The 24,898-nt window shown below is 36.1% G+C and overlaps 1 protein-coding gene across 4 annotated transcripts in view; it reads left to right on the top strand.

The window, feature by feature from the left end:
- LOC110847912 (rap1 GTPase-activating protein 1) overlaps positions 1 to 24,898 on the top strand; it is a 122,018-nt gene that overhangs the window by 28,600 nt on the left and 68,520 nt on the right. The window contains exon 1 of one of the 4 annotated variants that reach the window (XM_035849624.1): positions 2,462 to 3,010. The exons of 2 other annotated variants lie outside the window; for them this stretch is intronic. In XM_035849624.1, coding sequence (XP_035705517.1) covers positions 2,922 to 3,010 — 89 coding nt within the window. In that variant the 5' untranslated portion in view covers positions 2,462 to 2,921. Of the gene's footprint in view, positions 1 to 2,461; positions 3,011 to 19,939; positions 21,771 to 24,898 lie in introns of those variants that run through there. One more of the 4 variants, XM_022094951.2, reaches the window with a different exon arrangement.

Below are 24,898 nucleotides of genomic sequence, written 5' to 3'. Positions count from 1 at the left end.
GAATATTTTAGGTGTGTATGACGACTTGTTATATTGACTGAGGTGAGCGATGTCGAATATCCTTTTTTTTCATCCCACATAAAACAACGAACGAGACGCCGGAATGTAGCAGAAGAGTTGGGAAGTTGACAGCAAGACATTTCCTATAGCTGCATATTTCGTGTAGAGATGCGTTTAACACCTGCGGCATCTCGCTCGCAATGGTTTTAAAGCCGTTTATTACATCAAAGACTTTAATTCAAACTAATAATTCATTGTTCATAAACGGTTCGTGAGCCTACAGCCACGAAAACTAATTTATTTGTAGATAGACAAAAATTTCACCGACTTTTAAGGCTTTTCAAATATTTGTATAAAAATCATGGATCCCATAAACGAAAACTTAATTATTCTGTAGAATCATAAAAGAATTATTTCTTTCAAAATTTTCCATTTTGGTTTAGAAATTCATACCATTAAATCCATTGATGAGTCCCAAGTGCAACGAAATTAAATAGTCAATAAAACTACTCGCCTAACCCTGACAAAGTGTGTGCTACTTTGATGGCATCATCAATTTCGGAACTTGAGCCAAACTTTATTGGACTTTTTTATCCTCATGACTCATATAATTACTGTGTTTAACTGACCAGTTGATCAGTGATCTCTTGATATGTCGGGAGATTTATACGTATTCGTATGAATACGTATGCTTTTATGACGGGCAACTTAATTTCTGCTATTCGCATATTCAGTGAACACTGTGAAACGCAGAGTATCATTCAATTAAAAGTATCTACATACATCGCACATGAGAACAATTTCCACAAAATGCGATGTAGAGATATTTATATCGTGTGGCAAACGTAAATTTGTGCGTAATCCTGCCTGCAATAAACTGCAGCTTATTTGATACTCCTCGCTCTTCATCCCCTGAAATAAAACACTCTTGTAATAAACTGGCGCTATGAAAAATATGAGAATGCCGTTTTTGGTATGGTTTGACATGAGCATGAACGCACATAAAAATCTTTAGCACGCAGAGTCCCTTTCCTCTCAGGTATATCCCAGCCAGGCCGCAACATTATTATTATAATAGGACTGAACTATCATCTAACATAACTGAGATTTATCCCAGTCGTGCATTTCATCTCTTTCATTTGAGAGTTGAGAGGGACGCGTTCAAGTTATACGTACCTGCCGCTTGTTGAGTGAGCCGTTCCTCGAAAATGTGTGCAAGAAAGGAACAACTTTAAAAATTGTTGTGGTGCGCTGTGAATTAACAAAAATAGAGTTTGCTCTGATGTCGGGCAACAAAATTTACTACAAATGATGCAATTTTAGTGGTCGTGTTGCAGTGAAATTGCTCTGTTTTAGGAAACTCGGAATGTGCTTATGTAGTAATTCACGATCATTGTGTGCACGAAATACAGATATCAGCCTTACCTTACATATTGGGCGCATACTAACGAGAGCAAATTTGTGATTTATTTTTGCTTGCAAAATTTCATTACGTACTTGTGACCAGTTGGTGTATGTATTGGTGCTCTTGTTAACAAAAGTATTTTGATGGTGGTTGGAATCTGTGTGGTGAAGTGAGCGGTTATTAGTTGATCATATTTAATGGCGTGGTCACAGAGATCTTGAAAACTTAGTCACCATCATTTGGTGCATTATGTGCTGCGCGAGTTTTTATTGTGGCATCTCCAAATTATTGTCTTCGTGACGATATAGAATTGCTGCAGTTCGTACTACATTTTGAAATTAAGCTAGAGTCGCTAGATATTTAAGTATGTTCTACTACGGATGGAATCATTAAACTCTGTGTTGCTCCACAATTAATAAAGTCGCATAAAGTGGAGTGAGTTTGTTTATGCAAATCTACGCATATACAAAAAGTCCTGTTAAAGGAAGCTTCGAACTCAGTTGATTTTCAAGGATGTGTCGAATTGCACTGACCAGATCAAAATTGGCAAAGCGTTTGTAGTTGCAGAGACCAGCATGGACATGGAATATAAATTTTAACAACTCAGCATAAAATTCATTGAAAGTAATATTTTCGCAACTTCAAAAGAACAACCGGTGAACATTTTAGTCGTTGTGTTGCATCATTTAAATGAACAACTAAGCCAATAATTTAAAACATTGCAATATGCAACACACTGCCAAAAATGAATAATGCGAGTTTAGTGCCCTCCTCCCACACAAAAAGTTGAAGAAGTGACCGTAGTTGTGCCTGCGGTGATTGTTCGTTATATTTTGACAACATATTTGTGTGTGTACAGCATACGCAAAATTTTGTTATTTTATTAACCTGTGCGCTAAATATAATTGTTATTATAATTGCAAATTTTTCCATTTTTGATAAAAATTATGAAATGGTAGGCATAAACCTGCCAGAGTTATAGAATTATTTAGTGATTATTTACACAAGTGGGCAAAGTAATGATTTGACCTGAGGTTAAATACTACATATAAAGCGTTGATTATCTCAGTTTTGTTCATTATAATATTTTAATAAGTTTATGCAAATTCCAGTCAGGATTGGCTGATTGAGTTGAAAGCACATTGTTGCAGAAGTAGTTCTACAAAGGTTTGCTAATGTGGCGGATTTCCTTTCATAACCAACATGATTTGTGTTTATATGTAAAATACATCAAGACACGAAAATAATCCTTGATACCGTTTGTTGTGTAAGTTTAGTTGTGTAATTAGACTGAGATGATTCTCATTATTACTCTCACTCAAAGAATTCATAGATTAGCATAAAATCATCTTCGTTACCGATCGTGACTTCATTTAGATAAAACAAAAACAAAATTTTAAACTACATTGCACAGACTTCAGTAATTGTGGACAAATAAGCTAGTTGCATTTATATTTACGTTTTTGTGGGGATTGAATTTTCTTAATACAACAGTGGTTTCGTCTTAAAATTTAAAATGCTGAAAATTCATATGCTCGAGTATATCTCGAATGAGGAGGAAGTCGAGTTTGGGGACATGGAATTTCAAAATCGGACGTTAAAAAGGTAATAAGAAACTTTTGCTAGTATAGACTAAATACAATAAAAATGATAGTGATTCCTTCTAGATTTTTACTCACATCCACATCAACAAAAAACTTGAAGCAATTAACAGGACAAATTAACCTCAAATATAGAATTTATTATTAAAAATCACAACCACTAATTACACCTCGTTGGCAAAATATTTTGCCTATTAGCATTTTTCTGAGCAAGTTTCACGCTCTCTTGTACTTTTAATGCAATACAAGAATTAGGAATTAATTAATAATTAGCAAAATTTAAATGACTTATTGTCAGAAGCACCTCGTTAAGAAAGATTGACATGGACATGATACTGTCGCAGAGCTACTTGTACCACCACCATCATCATCATTTTCCTGACTGTGCTGTACCCGTTGCATAGATTTTACTGTGTTTGCAGCAAACAAATAATAATGATGATGCTGGCAGCATTTTCCAATTGAATTTGACAAGCAACAGAAATTAAAAAGCTCATCGATCTGTCTTTTCATTATTAACAAGACAGGTAAAATTATTATCCATTATTTGCTGTGGTGCGTCAACGAAATGGAAATTAGGTAACAATTCCACTTCGTGGGTGACTTCCACTCCAAAATCGTGGCTTGTCTATCGTCATTGGGTCACTTTGAATCTGGTTAATGCACCGTTGATGACGAGTACAATTGAAAATATTAATAATTAACTATTCATAAAAAGTACACTGAACAATGGAAGGAAAAAGTGGTATTTGAATTTTAATGGAGACTTGTAAAGTAATACACACTGACCTTAAATGATCATTTAATCATAAAGCATCTGCTGCTCACTTATGTCCTGCTACTCTCTGTGAGCACTTTATTGGTGGCACTGTGCACATACTTTATTTTTTTGTCCTGTGCATTATTGTGGCTCTGTTGGAGACTTAGGTAATGCATACTTCAAGGAAAAGTTTGTCATGTATTGAGCAGTGTTATTCTGGCAGCAGCATCAATTAAAGCAAAGTTAATTGCAAATGAATCAGTTTTAATTCGAGTGTCATAATACATAATAAAAGAGACTGAGCCAATGAGATCAGGGTTGAAATTCGCCTTCATCCTTTAATTTTTATTCTCGTATGGATTACACTGCTCATATTTCTTCTGGTGTATGTACATATGCATTTGTTTGTTCTTGCATATGACTTTGTTACACTTAATTAATGGGCGTTTTTCTGAAAGTAAATCTCTCCAACCTGTACTGCAATATTTATTTGAAGTAAATTAAAATATTGCTCGTGTAGGTTTTCAGTAAGCACTTAATTCATATTCCGGGCACAATTGAATTATTTCATTACTCAAATAATTTATAAAATCTCAGGCATTGCATCACAGACAAATGCGTGCGTTCATGTTTCATTGGATTAACTTACACTCGAACGATTATTAACAAAACGTACTCAATCCGTCATAATTTATCCGACAGATCTAACATTGGGATGTGCATGCTATTTTTAAAACGCTGCCTACTTACCTGGTCCTTCTCTTGTTAAACCAAGTTGCATCACATTGTTTTTTTATTATACGCCGTACTGTCGTCATATGAAAGATATGCAGCATTGCGTGAACACACCCTGTTCAAATAAGTACGTACGGTTTGTGAATGGACGGTGTAAAAAAAATCACAGTAAAGAATTAAAATAGCAGTAGCAGGAATTGAAGATTAAAATCTCCGTAATTGTGTGCAAATTGAGTGTCACGACGCATATTGTGTTTTATGCAAATAGAAGCCGTTCATTCTAAAACGGATTTAATTCAATTTCCATTTCTCAAAGATATTTTGCATCTCAATGTGAATCTGCATCCTGTTCGTATAAGATTCCATTTTCTACACTTTCTTCGAATTATTTTGCAAGCTCGATTACAAAAATCCTCTTAATTGTAGTATTCTTAATAATTTCGTCGAGGTTTTAGAAATTGAGTTAATTCACATTGTCCTTTTCCTTAGTCGTTCTTATTTCTGTACTCTTCTGATGTTTAAAGTAGGGAATATCTACAGTATGTTTAGTGTCGTTGAGGATAACTGTAAGTGCACAGGGTAGAATTTTGTCCTCAAGGTTAACTACTAATTACATAGGTTGAAGATTTACAATCCTCACAAGTTCATAAATTACAGCAAACTGCCAATTTTTAAATATGATTTATTGATTATTGAGCGAAATCAGAAAAATTGATTTTTATGACACTTGCATAGATTACTACGGGCTTACATAAGTTGCTAAATACATAGCTACAGGCTTGAATTATGGAAAACTGCTCCAAGCATGGAAACTTGCTTGTACATCTTACTCATAAAGTGTCGACAAAATTCATTCATTGAGGAAAGCAAAATATTGCGAGAAAAATTGTATTGTTTGGACTAAGTACATGCTTTCAGAAAATTTAATCAAAAGTCCAATACCAAATTACTTGCTAAACCTTTAATAATTATTTTTCTTCCCGTTACATATACTGTACCGAGCCTCAATCATATGCCTATAGCTCCTTGGATCGCTGAATGGCGAACGAAATCCCGAATTTATAGCTGTATAACGGAAAGTATGAGGAACCGCAAGTTCAAACTCACATAAACAATCTATGTATTCACTAAAATCATTGAAAAAAATACGATCATTGGGCCATGATGATTGTTACGCATACTTAAAAGTAGTCTAGAATGCAGTGGGACAAGGTCAGGCCTTATCAATAGCTTCTAGCAGCATTCACCAAATTTTCACGACAAATATGTATCGTACTAATCCTCTCATATTATTCATAGTCATCACACTGATAAACTTTAATGCACACAACTTAATTCACTCATCTTTTACATTCTTTCTCACGAATAGAGCAAAACATACATAAAAATGTACAAAATATAAACTGTAAAAAATCTTTCACAAGTAATTCATTTTTTAGCAAAATACCTCTAGAGTGAGGCCCTCAAGGGTTCACAATTGTGATCAAAAGCAACGAAACAAAATTTACAAGCATTTTTTTGCATAATGGAAGAAAATTCGAAACTGCAATTTACTACTAATGCACGAGTTTGGATGAAACCCATGCATTGGAGTAGGACATAGGCCGTTGTGGTGGGAATAGGAAGTGCGTGTATACATAACTACCACTAAACTTATCATGTGTCGAGAACCTGTTGTCCATTTTTCTTATATTTTTGCGGTTAATAAGACACTTGGTCATTAATTCCGTTACTTAAATACTGCATTTCACTCACCTGTTTTTCGCAAACTCACTCACTTCCTGTAGAAGTAAGAAGTATGTTCTGGCACCCGAGAGAAGATCAATGTGTCAGTGTGTGTTGGAAGCTCGTTTGGGCTGTACATCATAAAAACGGCAGAATAATTCCTCGACTTTTAGATTGCATACGTTCTCCCTTTGAATTTTTGAAACATGCTGGAAGTAGATAAATGATGGCCACCTGTTAAGACTTCGAATTCAATTATAATCTTCATTTTAAAACCGTCTGTGCTGCAGAAATTGAAAAGCTATTTAGCATTGCATGGACCATGGTTCAGATACAACTACACATGTCTAACTACAAACCATAAATTAATATTCACTAGTTTTTTTATCTTACCAACTTCACTAACTTGTACAGGAGTCCATTCGAAAATATCGTGTTATATGTTACAAGTATTTCCTGAAGGAATAGCTAATTTCCTTTATTTTATGTTCAATATGACACGAGTCCTAGTAAGTATTACATGTAGTAAGCAAACGCCATGATATACCTATAATGGGATATATGTATTGGCAAAAATGCACCAATGCTAAATAATAATTGATGTCGCGTCAACTTTAAGACATTCGATTCAATGAAGCATATTAACCGTTCGAGTCCCTTCCCAATCCAAGATCATGTGGGCTTGATAAAATTGGTTGTTTTTTGTTCAATCCCATTGTTTCGCCAGTTTGCGAGTGCGATGCCCTGGCGGATTTGATGTATTATAATAGACAATAAAAAAGAATAAAATCGGTGTCTAAGACTCCCAACGCCTTATACGGCGATGTACGCAAGAGATCCCAATCAATATCAACTAAACCATTGGATTTAATCTGAAACTCACTGCCACGCTTGTTTCTCATGTTCGAGGAACGTACTATATATCGAAAACGGTGCTGTTCGATTGGCGGATGTAGCGTTTTGTTTTAATCGGCAAAAAGTGAAAAGCCATTCCGGTTAATTCTTAATAAAAGCATTAACTGAGTCATCCAAGTCTCAGTTTTTGATTGTAGTGTCGTTGCATGAACTGGATATCTGATAATGCATCCTGTAGATTGCATGGCCTGCAATATCGTATGACATCCTACATGTAATGATAACGGCCTGCAAAAAAGTTACGGATTTCATGTTAATGCAAGTGCAGAGGATGTTCATATTTACACACGTGTGTATGCACATCATCAATTTTTAACACGGTTAATTTAGTCGGGCTTATGTAGTAATGTCTCTCTGACTGAGGAAAAGCAACGAGATACACGTAGACTTCATATAGATGAATATGACGCATTCCTTACTCGGGCTTATGTCAAACTGCACTATAGTTTTTGATAAATCCATTTATTTGGGTCGGACTAATTCGAAGGAAGCGCTTAATTTGCTTTCACGTTTTATTTCATTAATGAATAAAACGGTCTCGCTTAAGTCGGACGGATGGGAGAATAATTGCGTTGCGTGCACAAACGCCAGAAAGTTTCTTCTAAATAAACTCTTACCAAGTTCCCAAGTTTTAGGGTAATGGCACTGTTCTACTTTTTACGATGCATATATAGCTGTTACAATGTCTTGTAATACATAAGACGAATAGGCAGAAGTTGATTCCGGGAGAGATTTCTTAATTTGTTTGTGGGTGTGATGGAAAATCCAGTACAAGTAATTTGCATATCTTGAGCTACACAAAAGTGTAGGTGTTGATTGATATTTGGTCTGTAGTGCTGAAAAGGAAATCAACATCGTAACCACCCAAACAAGATTACAGGAGTGTGATACCAGCTTTATCTTATTAGCCATTACATGACAATAACTCACTCTAAAATATCTTGATTAGAACTCCTGATACGAGGCGGCTACTTGGTTTTAATAGAACAGATAATTGGATGAGAGCCACAAATTCAATTTTCTACTCAGGAACTACATATTCCACTGCTGTTCCTTATTCTTACGCCTAAAAATGTAACGTTTGTAACTTGTACATGTATTAATTCCGCACATTTAGATGGCATAAGGATACCAAGTGTTCATTTTTTAAATCATTTGATAGATTCAATTCCCTTAGGATGTGCTATAAAGTTGATAACATTAACCCTCATGTGCAGCCATGCCAGGCATGTTATTCGCCAGATATTGTACAGTTCTTCCAAACCTATATCATTTTATTGGCATCTGATACATGATTTATGATCTTCAACAAGCAATTAATCAAAGGTAGGTTATTCCTTCTATTCATCCCTCGTCAAGATTAATTTGTTTGAAATATTCACAAAGATTCCTTTGTAAATTAAATTAATTCGTTGCCCAACAGCCGGCAAACAGTGGGTATTCATAGAATATGGCATTATGCTTTTATTACAACTGGGTAATCACAACATGTGTGGCAAATATTCGTGCAGATCTAGGCGTCAAATTGTTTGAGTTTGAATTGGACATTCTTGACACTATTACTTATGAGAATTTGTCTGCAAATTCTTGTGATCTGCAATGCAAAATTCTGAAAATTTGCAAGTCATTGCTTGGTTAAATAGTCTGCTTCGTGCTCGACATCCAAATACATACAGTATATGTAATAGAATCGTGCATATTGCTACAACTACACACGTACATATAGCGCTGTGTGCTATCAGGCAAACCTAGATCAGCTTTGTTGGAAGTGCATCTTACTAATTCCAATTAAGCTCCTAATCCAACGGAAGCTTGATTCTTATAAGCCTGGGTCTGGGAGAGTGCTGAATTAGCTCAGGAGTAGAAGGTCACTACTTGTCGGGCCCCGATTTCGATCTCCTTTGGATATGTCGTAGTACTACATGAGTGTAGAAAAAGTGAAGGAGGGTTAGACTCCATGAACCCATTTACGTCCGCCACACCCCCTCAAAGGCGCCCAAAACCCCAGAGTTGCTGCACTAAAATCATCGTCAAAAATCGAGTTTTGGTCAGATTTTCAAAAAATTTACATTTTTGTGATCCCAGATAGTTGCTCTATCATATCCAATAGCAAACTCAACTTTTTTGAAATTTCGATTTTTTTCAATACATACCTTTGGTCAGAAAATCTTCGAAAATATTGAAAATTTCAAAAAAGTTGAGTTTGCTATTGGATATGATAGAGCAACTATCTTGGATCACAAAAATGTAAATTTTTTGAAAATCTGACCAAAACTCGATTTTTGACGATGATTTTAGTGCGGCAACTCTGGGGGTTTGGGCGCCTTTGAGGGGGTGTGGCGGGCGTAAATGGGCTCATGGAGTCTAACCCTCCTTCACTTTTTCTACACTCATGTAGTACTACGACATATCCAAAGGAGATCGAAATCGGGGCCCGACAAGTAGTGACCTTCTCCTCCTCAGTGTGATTGGAATTTAGAATAATCATGACAGCTCCACTTCACTTCGAATGTTTGATCTATGGAGTATGAAGTAAATAGGAAATTCTAGCAGTGCGTAAGTCAGAATCAGAAACTGAACTCTGATGCCCTGCTCCTCGTTCTAAAACCATGGATCATGTACATATATTAGCTCTAAAACTCATTATACGATGAATGGCAGCCAATCTGGACTACATTTAGTTTCAACAGAAGCCTAGGAGATTAGGACGGCTTTGTTATCTTCAGTTCTATGTCGAGTGAGTTATTCAATTATTGTCATACAATCCGCACAAACAAATTCTAGACTTGTTTCTCAAATGCAGTTCAATGATAGTAAGCATTGTTGGATTGGTACAGTTGCAATCAGATTTTAAAGATTTATAAACGAAACTCGTATTTATCAATTAAATAAACGAAGGCAACAATGTCATTTCCATCGCGCATACATGGATATTTGCATATATACAGATGTTTAAAAAATTTTGAATTAATATGCCTTAAGGTAGTCTTTCCTGACTATTATGCCAACAATACAATATACCTCACAACATTAAGGGAGAGATAACTCGCAGTGATCAACAGAGTTGCAAGCATGATTGATACCAATGATTCGTCTGCTTAGAAATGGATTGATTGTGATTATGGTTTAGTCTAACCCTATTTTTCTATTGATCTATCCATTCTTTCAAGTGGGAAGACATGCGTGGAAATTTATATTAGCGAGTGTGAATTCTTGGGCAATTTGTGACACTGACAATACTGCGTGATGGGTAGCCGTCGTCTTCTTCTCTTAAAAAGGGAACACTTTTTAACAGAACCGTTGTGCAATCTCTTTATTCTAAAAATAATTTATTATAAAAGATGCACAAACCATATCTCATCTTAGACTTCGACCCATAAAAGCTACAAGTCTGTTGCACCACACTTCAATTAATTTCTCAATATTCCGTCCGCACCATAGAACTTGTATTTCAAAATGTTTAATTTATAAAATATTGTCAACAAATGACAACTGACAGTTTATGTAGGACTCCTTTCAGCAATTGTTCATCATTTTAATTGGCTGCAGTGAGCAATAAACCAGTGACGAAGAAGAAGAGTGAAAGTTGACAGACGGGGGGAATCGTCCGTCCTGTTAAAAGTACAGTTGCTCCCTTATTATCTAACCAACCACAACATTACTGCCTGTGACATATTAAACGACAATACTCGCTGCAATTTACCAATTTCAACTGTTGATGGTACGCCACGCCACGCGTAGTTCTTGTAACGACGAGCTGTTTCATTTTGGTCGAGGGAGAGCGAACAAAATTGCAGCTTATTGTAGTAATTGGGAGCATTTAAAAATTTCAAATTTTGGTTTTGAGTTAATCTTATCCGTTATTACCGTAATAAGATTGTTTGGAAGGTGAATACAAAGGGCTGAATCATGGGAAATGATGAAGAAATGAAGGAACTACGTGAGTACGTACCTACAAAAAAGATACGTGTCTTATCATTCTTTGGTCGCATTAAGTTTTATTTGCAAATCATAAACTCACTCTGCTTTCGTTTCGAAATGAACATGAATACAACCGCACATGAAAATAATACCACAAACAAACTCTAGAAACTTAAAGAACGACAACTGCACAATGTTCATCAATGCACAATGTCATTATGCACGGGGTGAGTACAAACAGAGTTCAATCGTCTTTTCATGACCACAGTCTCTTTGAAGGTATTATGAACTCACAAAAAAAATTATGGGACTTATACATTCAAGACGTGAAAATTATGACATGAGGAGGTTTACTGATTTAAAGTATGGCACAGTTTGAATTATGTTTTCTTCTGAACTTTAGTACGTTTATCTAATTTAATGATAGCAATTAAGTACAAAGCTACGTTGAAACTGTTTGGTTTCTGCATTTTAGACGTAAGCATGTGCTAGAAAATTATGGATTCCCAAATCCCTTCAACATTTTAAACTTGCTCATTTTACTTAAGCAAGAGTTACGCGAACATAAAGCCAGCGAGATGGTGGCGTGGGAGTGGAGTGATTCGTCTATGAGCACATATAATGAGGGGAATTAACGGATTTTGGTTAATGCACGCCCGCCGCACTGTAATGTCATAAATGATCACAAGTTATCTGAGGACGATGACTCCTGAAATCATGTCGCATCTCGGATGAGATTATGAGAGTGTAATTCAATTCTGATGGAAAGTCAATCGACCTTTTCACATTTCATTTAAGTGAACGGGCAACAACATGCGAGTTAAATTAGAATTTCCGAGATTACTCAACTGCAACTTACACATCTGCGCATTTATCAATGTCAAAAATTATAAAATTTGAAGTTCTTCACTTAAGCGTACACGTAACGGTAAATCATCCAGCGAATTAAGATAATTGCGCACATGGTTGAAAGTAGAATATAAATTATAACTAGAATAATCGGTAGGATTCAAACCAATCATTTTCATTAGTGTTATATATAAATTTAGTGAGTAGGCGTGTTCATATGTGTTATCCGTGCATATGACATGAAGACAACCTGGCAGAATGATTGTGCATTCATAGCACTTGCTCGGCCAGTTTTCCATTACGAGATTTATTCAGTTCACCACCCTCAACATGGAGCTAGTAATTTATCCTTGTCGTCTGTCAGTCCTTTCACTATGACCTTGCCTGCAGTGATTGGTGAAAGTAGAACAGCTGCCAGTCTTCCTGGAGTCTGTTTCATTTTGTGCTGGATATGCCGACACAAAAGTCAAAGTGACAGTTGTGAAAGTGTGTCATTAATAAATCATTCAATGGTTCTGCTTGAACAATTTCGCTCTCAATATGCACTTAATTATCAACTTGGAGTTACAATATATTTGAATGTATGACTAATAAATGTCTCTTGTTTTTTACAGGTAAGAAAACCAAACGTTTTAGACCCTGATCAAGAATACGAGTATCCAATTTGGCTGTTCATGTAAAATCAGGTAGGGTTGGATTTTGAGTGCAGAAGGTATACACTACCTACGTGGAGTCAATACATGTACATAATTTCATGAAATATGCATAGTTATGTAGATTGGTTGGGAAATGACATTGCGCATAATATTTATTCTTCATGAGGGGACTATATCTTATATTCAATGTCTTGGTAAATATGAATTGCATGCAAATTTCCGAGAGAGCGGATACAGTAAAATATTGCAACCACTTCTAGAATCTAATCTTGTAAAGGAGAAATGGTGACCCAGTTTCGTCTGATAAGATAAGTCACCGACGTTGATCAAGGAAAAACTCGCTCACCACTCACCGCGTCTGCTGGTGTGGAAGTCTGGATTTCGTAGAAAGTGCAAGGTGCCAAGGTGTATGTAGTAAGTAGTGCAGAGAAGAAGACCTTGAATACGTGGCAGGATAAGATCGATTGGATGGTGAAAGCAAAAGAGTGCGATCTGAATCTGAACGTTGATGAAACTCATTTGTTTATCCAAGGTGAAATCTAAACCCGTGTTCACAATGCACATACTCTCGCCGTGTTCTTCATGTTAACAAGAACGTAGTAGATTTTTAAGCCACAGCAAGTTATGAGCCTAAAGATTAATATGGTTGCTAGTTATTCAAGTATAGACGAGTAATCGAGAACTCTGATATACACACGTATGAAATGTTCCATGTTTTCATATAATTTTAGGAAAATACAACAACGAGGTGATTGAGGACTGGGAACTATAGCTTGTGAAAGCTCGTTATTGAGCAGACAGAACTGCGCCGTAAAGTAACTTTCTAAGAGCTACATTTGATAAACTTTTTTCCCCTGGAGAATATGTTGTTACGGGGATCAGTAGTTGGTCGAAATGAAAGAAGTGAACGTGCCACGATTGCTTGACATTAAGTATCTAGGTAACGCTTCTCCCTTAACGGTTGCGACAAATGGTCAAGTTGCAAAAAAATATTCATTTTTAAAATTATTTCAAAATTGGTTTTTCTCCCATGGGCGAAAAACCAATTCTCCAGCCAAAATATTTAAAAAATAAATTGTAACCCACGACAATTTTAAAATGAAAATTCATTTTGTAACTCGGGCATTTGTCGTAACCTTATACAGTGATAAGGTGTCAAATAATCTTGTGAACGTGCTATTTTTGGTGTCAACAACAGGCTAAAATTAGAAATAATGCAAGCTTTTCTCCTTACTCGTAAGCACTAATCACCTCACGAAACATGGTGACTCGAGATTTCCCATTCTGGGCATATAATGTATTTAATAATTCGCAGGTTAATTGCGACGGTTCTCCATAATAATAACTGCGAGTAGACACATGCATCATATGTACGCACGGACATAAATGAATCTCATTTCGTCTCTTGGACTTGAATATTTTAATTGGGATGTACATAAGTTTATAAAGACAACATGAATAGCATGCATGCATATGTATTCACTTTTACAAAACTTCAAATGTTAGAATTTTAAGTTTTACAATACACACGTGGTAACACACTTATATAACAGTGTATCTACACACATTTTGCATGTACAAAATGAGACGTTGAGGTGCAATGCAGCGCACGTTTCATTAATAAAAAATAGCTATTGGCTATTTATCATTATCAGCACTGCCACCTATGACCTATAAGCTTCTGTTATTTTATTGGCATCACCTTAGATCACCAATTACATACAATTAGTTAAATAAAATTGATTTACTGGAGGGGAGAAACGATGCAAATTAACAATAATGAGATGCCAGAGGAATGGAAGCTTACAATACTTAACCTTCGTCGTAATTTTAACTTGATGAATTGGCTTCGTTGAGCAGGGCTAAATGAAAATCTGTGTCGGTCTGGCTTATTGTAGGTGAGACGATAAATTTGCGAGAAACTGCCTGAAGGGAATGCACTAATTTCAATCGTGACACCTTCGCTACACAACCTTCAGCGTGACAAGAGGCTGAGAATTTAGACGAATTTATACTTACACTCGTGTCAAGATTGAATTTTCAAAAAATTAAAAAACGTGCAATTAAATATTTGTTGCAACTACTGTCATTATTGTAAATTGGAGGGTTAGGGATTTCAATTTTCATAAGATATCAGAGTCCTGTCCATACGCTCTGTTTGCAGAATGTATGTACCTACACCATAAAACAAATGAAATAAATACAAAATGGCATGTTATTTATTCGAACCATTGCATTTCCTCTGTCCTTTTTAGGATATCTCCTTGTGTCTCTCAAGTTTATTGGGCGAATGGTAATGATGGACACTAAAATGAGATAAGAAATTAGTGTATGTATCATTACGACTTTTACATACAACTACAAAGACTAAAGGGTAGCTATCTACACATGTACTTATCTAGATAGTCTGTGTCCACGATGTTCCTGTAATCCATAAAACAATCCATGAGACTCTTGTTATCTTTTAATCTTAATCATCGCCTTACTTAACTCCACATAACTCATCTAAATTTTAATGTTCATCAGACTCTCCAAACTTCGATTGTAATTATGAAGTAAAAATGAATCTTAAGCTGACACAAAGCTGTGCATGACCTTGGTCGATATTTCCACAATGCTTGCTTGTATCGTTACACTCTGTATTTTAATTTCATGCTGAGCCAAATGTCAAAAGTATCAAATAATTCCATCACATCTGAGCAGCTAATTCAACTTCCGTGTTTAACTTCAAGTAGGAATTGCAAATGCAAATTTTGTGGTTCAGTAGCAGCATCATGCAAACATACACGACACATATTTTTAAGGCTGCATAACAACTAACTGATCTGTTGACGCTGTTGCTCTCAGAAGCAGCGAGGTGTTGGCGTATTGTAAGGTAATTTGACACGGGATTGCACTTAAGCGAAATCTGTCTCCAGAATAACAGAACGTGTTGAAGGAATTGTCTGGAGGTTAGGCGATTGTTTGTTTCTAAGCCAGCTTTCTATATGTAATATGTACATCGGATATTTCTTTGCTGCTTACATGTATATGTATCAGAGAGAATACGAGAAATGCGATATTATGAAAGGTTGAACGTTGAAAGGCGGATTTTTTTCTCGGCCAATGTGACGCTTTTTTGTTGGTTTTATAAACAATGGAAATTCCATAACCCTTCAATGTTCCGAGTACTTTGTTACGAAAACCGGATACAGTTGCACTGTTATCACTTGGCTCATGAATAACTTATAACGAACGAATAATCTTTAGTCCCTTTTCGCTGTTGTTCTCACCCAGGATGCTACATACTTGACTACATGACTTTCTTATACCGGGGAAAGCTTGCAAATTACTATTTACTTTAATTGAAAGTGAATCTTTTGTCGTTTGTCGTGGCATGCGACGCACACCGATTTAGTTCTCGTCAATGAAACAAATTCCGTGACTTGCTTGACGTCACGAAAAGATGAGAACATGGGAATGGTGGAACCTCGAAACCTGTTCATCCTTCCGATTTGAAGGGCTTCTGCTTATCAGATCACGAAGGAACGAGGCATTTCCATTGTTAGGGTGGACTTGCAGGCCCTTTTCCGTTTCCAATCCGCAACCTGTCTTGTGTTGTGATGGATTTAACTTTTGCTTACGTAATGTCTGACTGCATGTGAATAGGTTCAATTATAGATCGTGGTTCTTAACTCTGGTGCCAATCTACCAGAATTAAGGGCCGCATTCATCCGGTCTTTCTCCACAATCTAAGCAACAATGGAATATGAGAAAACTCGATGCTTTTGACCGTTTTTCGGTTTCTACAAACGGAAGCTTGGATTTCCCAAACCTCTTTCCCTTTGAAGTTTTTTTTATCAAATAATCACATTTAAATAAGGATCCTATATACTTATTAAGTCATATATCGTAGTACAATACAACCACATTTTATTATAAAATTCGATGACGGGTTACATATTTATTTACAATAAAGTTGTCCGTTAGTGGGTACTCTCATATAATATTTTATTTGAGGACAATTTCAAATAATCTCGCAATCAGTCCAAACGCAAACAAATTATGTGAAAAATTATCCTCTCTTTCATTGCTGTGTATCACACAGTACGAGACCATATAAAACAATAGTGCTGGTCGCATGGTTGGAGTAAGACAAATTAGAGATGAAATGATTAAGTGATCTTAAATTAGCAGTCAACATCCTATGCAGACATCTGTACTGAAATCCATATAGTGCACAAAATAGGACGTGTTTATAGGGCTTATTTCGTGTAGCGGAAGGAAGTATTGTAAACTCTGAGAGGACTGGCAGCTATCTAGATCAAACTCTAATTCCTTCTTTACTACCAGCAAACCTCCGCTGCTACATTCATACCGACCGACTTCAGATACGGAGTAACTTCAAGCAGCCTGTTGAATGTAAATTACTCTTGAAGAATGAATTGGGGTCGCAAAAACGTGTACTCCTTCGACAGCCTCCTGCAAACATTCCCAACGAGTAAAATCCCTCTGCCGCTGGAATATGAGTCTGGAGAGCGACTGTCTTTGGCCTTTCTCACCGTGAAACACAGGATGTGCCAAGCGGATAAGGATTGTTATTATAAGGTCGTAATGATTTTAAGTGGATCCCCTCCAAATTTTCTGTAATTTATCAACATTTCTCGGTTCCTTTCCTCAGCTGCCTCGACGCATTTCAACGAAACTCGTTGTGATATGGTAAATAAATATTGAGTAACATTGAACAGTGTGATTGGGGAAAATGGAGAACCATTAAATACAAAATTGATGAAAGTATTTTTACATGCAAATGAACTCGTTGAATTATTTCAACCCTTTTCTCAAAAGTTCTTAAAGGGTCTCCTCCTCGTAAGTTGGAATGATGAGTGGCTGTAAATGCTGGCACTTGAAATGCTTTATTTAGGCGTGAATGGAAAGTCATTTGGAAGATTTTGACTCCCAGTTCAGTTCACATTCATTTATTCTGTGCTAAAGATATGTACCAGGTCTAGCGAGCCTTATGTAATTGCCATGTGTCCGTCTGTCTGTCGGTAATCATGGAATTTAAGCATACACGGAATATTGGATTAGTATGTTTTTGTGAATAATTTGATATTGAAGGTTGGCTGTACTGCTGCAAAAAAGAAACGCTAAAGTACCAATAATCTTTTAAGAAATTATTTAACAACGTCTCGGGCTACCGCAGTCAATTCTAACAATGCAATAAGTGTGATCGTCAAGGAACATCGCTATAAAATTATTACCAAGTCTGTCCTCTTACAAATTTATTCGTCTAAATAATTAGCTTATTTCTCTCATGTCCGTTATTACATGACATTCGCATTTTCTCACGAATAGCATTTTCAACTGACTATATACTTACTTGTCAACTATGCAATATGTAAATTGACATCAAAGAAATTTTTATTTCATCTGTCGCAGTTACATTAGATTCATCTCAAGGGAAAGTTTCAAATTCTACTAAAAATATAATTAACCTAATTATAGCAGGCTTAATTGTTCTATTCGTCTGTAATTGCTCATCATCAGTGTCACAATTGCTCGTCATCACTTACTCATTTTGAAAATGTAATAACTCATTATTGTGTAATTTTCTATTCGGCCACGTACACATGCATATCTAACCATGATTTGACCTTGTGACAAGCTTACGATGAGGTATCAATGTTTACAGAGGGATCATCATAGTGTGTTGAGCTGGCTGGAAATAACTTCAAATTGAAAATGTACACGAAAATTATCCTGATCAAACAATCTGCTTAATCCTCACAATTTCTTTATCCCTCAACACGTTAAACAGATAGACGACATATGCAAACTGACCACAAATATCCGCAGTGGTATAAATAAAAATATTCACAATGGTTATTTACGAGTTAAAAGGAATAATAATATGTTGTATGGATGTATCTAGACGGAGGGAATCAACAAGTGTAAAAAATATTCCATACATTTCCTAAAACTATATCTTGACTCAAGATCAAAGGCAAGTCAGAAGGGGACTTACTTGCTTTATGAGCAGTGAGACAACCACGTACTAAATGGCCACAAGTACACATGGCACTGCGAGTATTCATAAAAAGCCAACTTATGAGTGAGCATAAAGGGTGAAAGGGTGTAGTATATTGGTTTGGTGGCGACTAGTTTATTTCGTTTGACTCCATGCAAACAACGGTCCAACTGTTGAATGTGCCAGACTCTGTATTGGCTTCATTCATTCACTTCATTTAAGTTATTTAACCCACACACCGCATCTGAGTTGATCATTCCAATTCCGTAGTTGAGAGTGTGTTGAAGTTCGTCAAAAATGACGAAATCATTCCCCTCGCATTCATTACACTATTTCATCCAAAGATAAAGATTAGCTGGTATCGTTGTCGTAAGAAATATGGTGAATCCATAACCTGCCAAAGCAACTCGCAAGTTACTACTTAGTCAGCTTTATATTGACGTCGTTTAAAAGTCGGAAGTGCGTTCTTTCAAGTATTCATCGCATAATTTATAGTGTGTGTGAACTGTTGGAGGAAGATGTTTTCTGGAGCTGGAATTAACTGACTGAATCCACTTGATCTTCCTGACTTGATCTTCTTCATCATCATCATGCCATGGAATCTCAGAGTAGAGTAATATTCTTCTCGAGGAACCCATTTTAAAATTTAAACACATTTATTACTCATCAGCTCTTTCATGGTCATATACATACGTTTGCAGTTGGGTAGAAATTCCCACTTAAGTTGTGTTGTATGTTATTCGTGTTATCAGTTCATTAAGTGGCTCAAAATAAATCCATGTTCACGTTCCAACGTTGAGTTGCCTTGTTTTTGCGTGTTCATGCTACGTTCCACTGGATTCAAGCCCTAACTGGGGACGTGTGTGACTCGACTGACTCTGACAAAATCATGTGCAGCATTTAATAATCAATTTTTGTGGAGTGAATGCTTTGGATGCACAAAGCGTAATCTGTAATCTTGTCGTGATTCCAACTTGAGCAAATAATAAATTCCGTCATCCAGAGATTCTTCCGTTTCCCCAGGAAATTATTCCTAGAAGAATAGGGTGTGATAAACAGCATTCGATGTGAGCTGTACAAAAGTGAGACAGTTGTGGAGAAGATCATGTCAACAGGTCCCCCAATCTAACAATAAGCGTTGTTTCAGAAAGGAACAGGTTTTCCTATTCCACAAATTGAGTGAGTTCTATTGTGCAACTTACCTTGCCTGCAAGTTTATGGGACAATCCGGAACAAGAATTATTTTTTCGACTCTGGTTGAACATTGTTGAACATTACCGAAAGTCAACACTAATTTATGATAAAACGTCAGAAATACATTATTTTTATATATTACGTCATTACATACGTTAATTAATAATGTGAATATATTACGTATGTAAACCGGAAAAGTTGATAAGAACATTCAAACATCAGCGTTTCCGTTCATTTAAACGGTCGTTTAAACTAAACGATTCAGTTGGGAAATCTGTCAGAACAGTAAAAACGTCTATTTTGCTTCAATGAAATTCCAGTTTAGCGTTTAGCCCCTGTTGTAAGAACAAGACTAGTTAAATTCGCAAGTGCCGAAGAGTTGCAAAATTTCTTAAACCTGTCTTCGACTTGTGTATGTACGTTAAGAACAACTGGAACAACAACAAATCGCTTGCACGTGCAGGTGAATAATTTGTATGGAAAGGATAATTCCAATATCTTATGTCTTGTCCATTACACTTCATAATAAAAATCTGCCTATTGAGCGACAGAGGACTCATAATGAGGACAGAGCATTCTTTGGGAGAGGAAATGCAAATATATTTACAAAACATTCCAATGTTTAAGCAGACATAAACCAAGTATAAATTTCTACTATGCAATTTTAACTATTGTTCCAGTAATTGCTCTATTTTATTTAATAAATATTTCTCAACCTCATTAATTTCCGGAAAGTCTCATTTACAGAACTCTATTTATAAAGTGAACCCAAAATAATGGTGAAAGTCGTTTAACAGTTATGCAAATCATCATCTTGAGATAAAATAGTGCAGTGCGACTCAGGTAGAGATTCAACTTACAATAAATAAGAATTCCAGAAGGTTGAAACAGAAGGAACCAATTATTTTTTTTTACAAAAGTCACGTGCGTACACATAATTTGATATTTCTTGATAATTGACTCACCCGTGGGGTAAAACGTTGGCGTGAAAACGCAGTTAGCATGTGCAATGTGATTTTATGCATAATTATTGTAGGCTGAAAATTTCACAAGTGTCTCATTGCCAAAATTAATTATTTTGATTCATATACATATGTCATGTTTGTGCTATTTCGCAACTTGAAACTTTGAAGAACTGAAGACCCAATATCAGATGACTAAAGTTTCATTCTTTTAATGCTTACAAATTAGTCATTCTTCAAGAACCAATAATTTCCAGAGGCAAATATGTAAATCAGCGAGTTGTACACTCCAAACAATATGTCAGTGCAGAATTAATATGGCCACTTGGAGAGGAAGCCGTTTGATGAGATTTCAAAATAAATAAAGCGTTGTTATCTAGGAGTTTTATTGGGAAGAGTAGTTCGCTAGACCACCTGAATTGTGTTATGGAAATTTGTTGATGGGTTTTCTTTGTTCGGAGGTAATTCCATTCCGGAAACTATTATTGGATTGGAACATTTCCTTCAAACCAAACTTCTCACCATCACGTCAAGTTAATGCGAGTGCTTTATCCAGAGACTCGTGGGGATGACTGCGGTTCGTTGTGAACGTAAAAGAGACCAAAAAAGAAGAAAAGTCGGTAATTAACTTTATTTTACTACTCAAAGTCCTGAAGTCGCTCATAACTTGAAGAGATTGAAACTAATGTTGAGTGATTGTATCAACACTTCCGGGTTATCAACCTCTCCAAACCGCTTGATATCATTCCCACCATCGCTGAAACATTACCGTTGAGCTAACATTGTTAAAACTTTGTCTGACTGCTGGACACGGAAGGGAATTAGAGAGAAGACTTATTAGAAGAGAGAAAGCGACTACGCCCGTCACCGCTTCTCGTCTAACCTCCTTCGTCTACTTTTTGAATATTGGAAATTATTTTGCCAAATCAAACGGAAGAGACACGAAGAGAGGGAACTTTCCTGACGCAAAGCCTCAACATGAAGTTTGGGCCAGGGAACACGGCTTCTTTTGCTGTCACACCACTCCTCTCCAGAAGGTGAAATACGAAATTCATACATGACCATTTCTTGCATACATAGTTGCTTAAAAGCTGGTTTATTTGCCACATCCGCTGCCAACGTTGGTAAGATTTATTCCAAGTTTTGAAATGGAACAAATTATGTATGTCCCTTCGGACGTGGAAAATGCTAAGCTATAAGCTGGACGAATAAGGCCAAGCTGGATTACTTCTCGTCGTAGGATTGGAGTAGATTTCCTTATGAAAGGAGAAAGTCTTCTCAGTGGGTTAAGCTTCTTATTCAAAATTTAAGAATAATAAGATTCACAAACTGGGTTGGTGGACAGAAAACTGTACGCGCACCTTGTCCAGATTCCATGTCCTGAATATACATATGCAACGTGTTTAGACAGCGTGCACGAGAATAGAAACTCTGGGTTAAGTGTCTTTCTTTGTTGTTCTCTTATTGTTCATATTCTTCTCCTGCTTTATAATGTAGCGACGTTAAACGTGAAGAATTCATTGGGTTTTTATTCACAGGAAATATGGATTGAATAATTAAAAGATGTTAATTCTGCTCACAAATTATTGTTTCAAATAGAAATGTACGCAATTTTTGCTATTTTTTTTATCGTTTTATGTAATGTTTATCAATTTTCATAGATCCAATTGTCATTGCGATCTCACAGATATTTGTCTTTTCAAAGCGATGCTTGTATTGCTAGTATTTGGGTAATAGCGAGCGACAAAAAATAAAGTAGAATACAATAAGCTATTGGCTGAGGAGCCAGGATGTATGTGTGTGTGTGAAGTATATATTATTCAATGGAGCACTATGAAAGCGTCATGGGTTGAAAATTGAAATTGGCTGTGTCAGCACTGTCATTCCTTATTGTCAGGTTTATGGAAACTCAAAATTTTGTAGACATGCAATTTTGTATTCTCTGAGTGAAAGTTCATTTCTGCGAGCGTCAAGCGTGGGTGGGATAACTTAAATCTGCGGACTTTCACATAAAATAAAAATTAAGATGGGAATGCTAACTGCTCAACCGGATTATTGAATTTGATGGCCAACTTTCCCTCTTTTTGCATTTTTCCAAAGAGCGAAGTCAGATTTTGCTAAAACAAACTAAAATAGCTCATGGCAGAAAAAACTAATTTATTTTTTAGTGAGTTTGGACATTTACCGACAGACAAAATATTGCAAAATTTTCAATTTTCTCGACTTTTATTAGAACACAGTTCCCCTGCGGCAAGAATTTCATTGGTGTGTTCCAACAGTTGAGTTTCCTTTGATAAATTACTAAACTGATGTATATTGAATTGAAAGATGAGAAAGGTTTTCTGATAACCTATTGGCAATTTCAAAGCTGGTTGAACCAACCCCCTTCTAATATTACGGATAACTGACTTGTACATTTTCTTAGAATAACATATACTTCAATATGTGTAGGCGAATGACAAAGTTCAGCATTTATAACACAGGGAAGTATTTTAGTTATATACATTCTAATAAAAATATTTATTATTATTCGATACTCTATAAGTACAAATATGTAAGTATACATTTGTATTTGCTCAGCCTCACAAAATAGATATCTACAAGAATACGTTAAATATCCGTACGCCCCATGAATGGTTGTAACCACCGTGATTTTGCAGATGTCTTTATTTCTTTGACCCTCTGGACAACAGTCACAATGATAATTCAGTTGTCGAGTGACCTTTCCAATAGTGGATTGTACTTTTATATGTAATTCGATTAAACCGAGAGTATGCAGAAGGGATGATTATTACACAATCACATGTAATGGGACCAATATCTATCCTTGAATCTGCTCATTTATTCATCCCCCATTTCTGACCAGTGCAATAAAATTGTAGCATATTCGTCCCATGTCCCACCACCGATTGTCATTCGGTTGATTTGTCGGTTTCCAGAATGGCTGGACATCGATTCAGTTCGATCCCATGCACCCTTGTCCCTTATTGTGCTGAATAGCGTTTCTGCATAGGTTTAACTAACGCATGTACATAAAGTATTGAAAAAGAATAGTTCAGGAGTTCAATGGTCACTCCTACATTTTTAGCAGACAAGACTCATATTTCTTACATGGCAGTAATTATTACACTGTTTCCATTATTATGGTAAAAATTATAGTTGTTAGCGAAATTGGTAATATGAGACTCGTCCATATTTGGGGATGACCTGTGTGGATCTTTCATAATAATGATGAAGCTGATTAGCTCAATGTTGATCTAAAAGTTTTTGTTTCTTATGCATCCATTCAAAGTAGCTGCTGAAATAAATGGTGCAACTTTAGTGGATTCCTGGCTGTGTAGATGAGTAATGCATGCATACAGATGTAAATCAGAGGAGTTATTCCATTTCTCATTTATTTTATTGCCTGTGTTGGTCGTTTCCTATTACATGATTTATTTTCGGTTGACTTTTACTCATGTCATGTGGCAATATTAATATTACATAGACCAGATGCCCAGGTCTTCATAATATGTAGGGGAGATTGCTGCATATTTTATTACTCTCGAGATATTAGTGCACTTTTGGCCAACCTCAAATTGATTTTCTATCCAGTTTCATCCTTTCTTCATTACTTTGTCCTTATTGATCCACAAGTTCTGCATGCACTAATAGTAAGAGTTGACATCTATGGAATTGACCAGGTCTAGGTTTGCACTTGCATTTCTTGATGGCCACTTGTGTTCAGCAGCACACTGGAACAAAAATCATAATCAGCTAAGCATATGTTTTTGAGTGCACTTACAGGTACTTAAACGTGTGAAATCGCAATATAAATATAATTGGCAATAATCTTGATCTTGAGCCGAATGTTGATCTCGGACGCCTATCAAGTAGAGGTTTTCCCAACCCAGAAACATCGGGCTTTTCCTCCACTCCCCAATAAAACTAATGCCCGATTTATACTTTCGCCAATAACATGGTTGAGATAGCAAAAATTACCATATCCAATCTATGTTATTGGGCGGCGAAAGTATAAACCGGGCGTGCGTTGAAAGTATATTTTAAATTTTTCAAGTTGCGTTTAAGAATTAAAATATAGAAGTATTGAATATGAAACGGTTTTGAGAGCTAATGTTTTCTAAAACTTTACAGTTTTATTTCAACATATACACAAATATAGAGG

The sequence above is a fragment of the Folsomia candida genome, unplaced genomic scaffold (assembly GCF_002217175.1).
Source record: "Folsomia candida strain VU population unplaced genomic scaffold, ASM221717v1 Fcan01_Sc003, whole genome shotgun sequence".
NCBI classification, from domain to species: Eukaryota; Metazoa; Arthropoda; class Collembola; order Entomobryomorpha; family Isotomidae; genus Folsomia; species Folsomia candida.
Note: the sequence above shows the minus strand (reverse complement) of the source record. Positions and strands in the feature narration are given on the sequence as shown.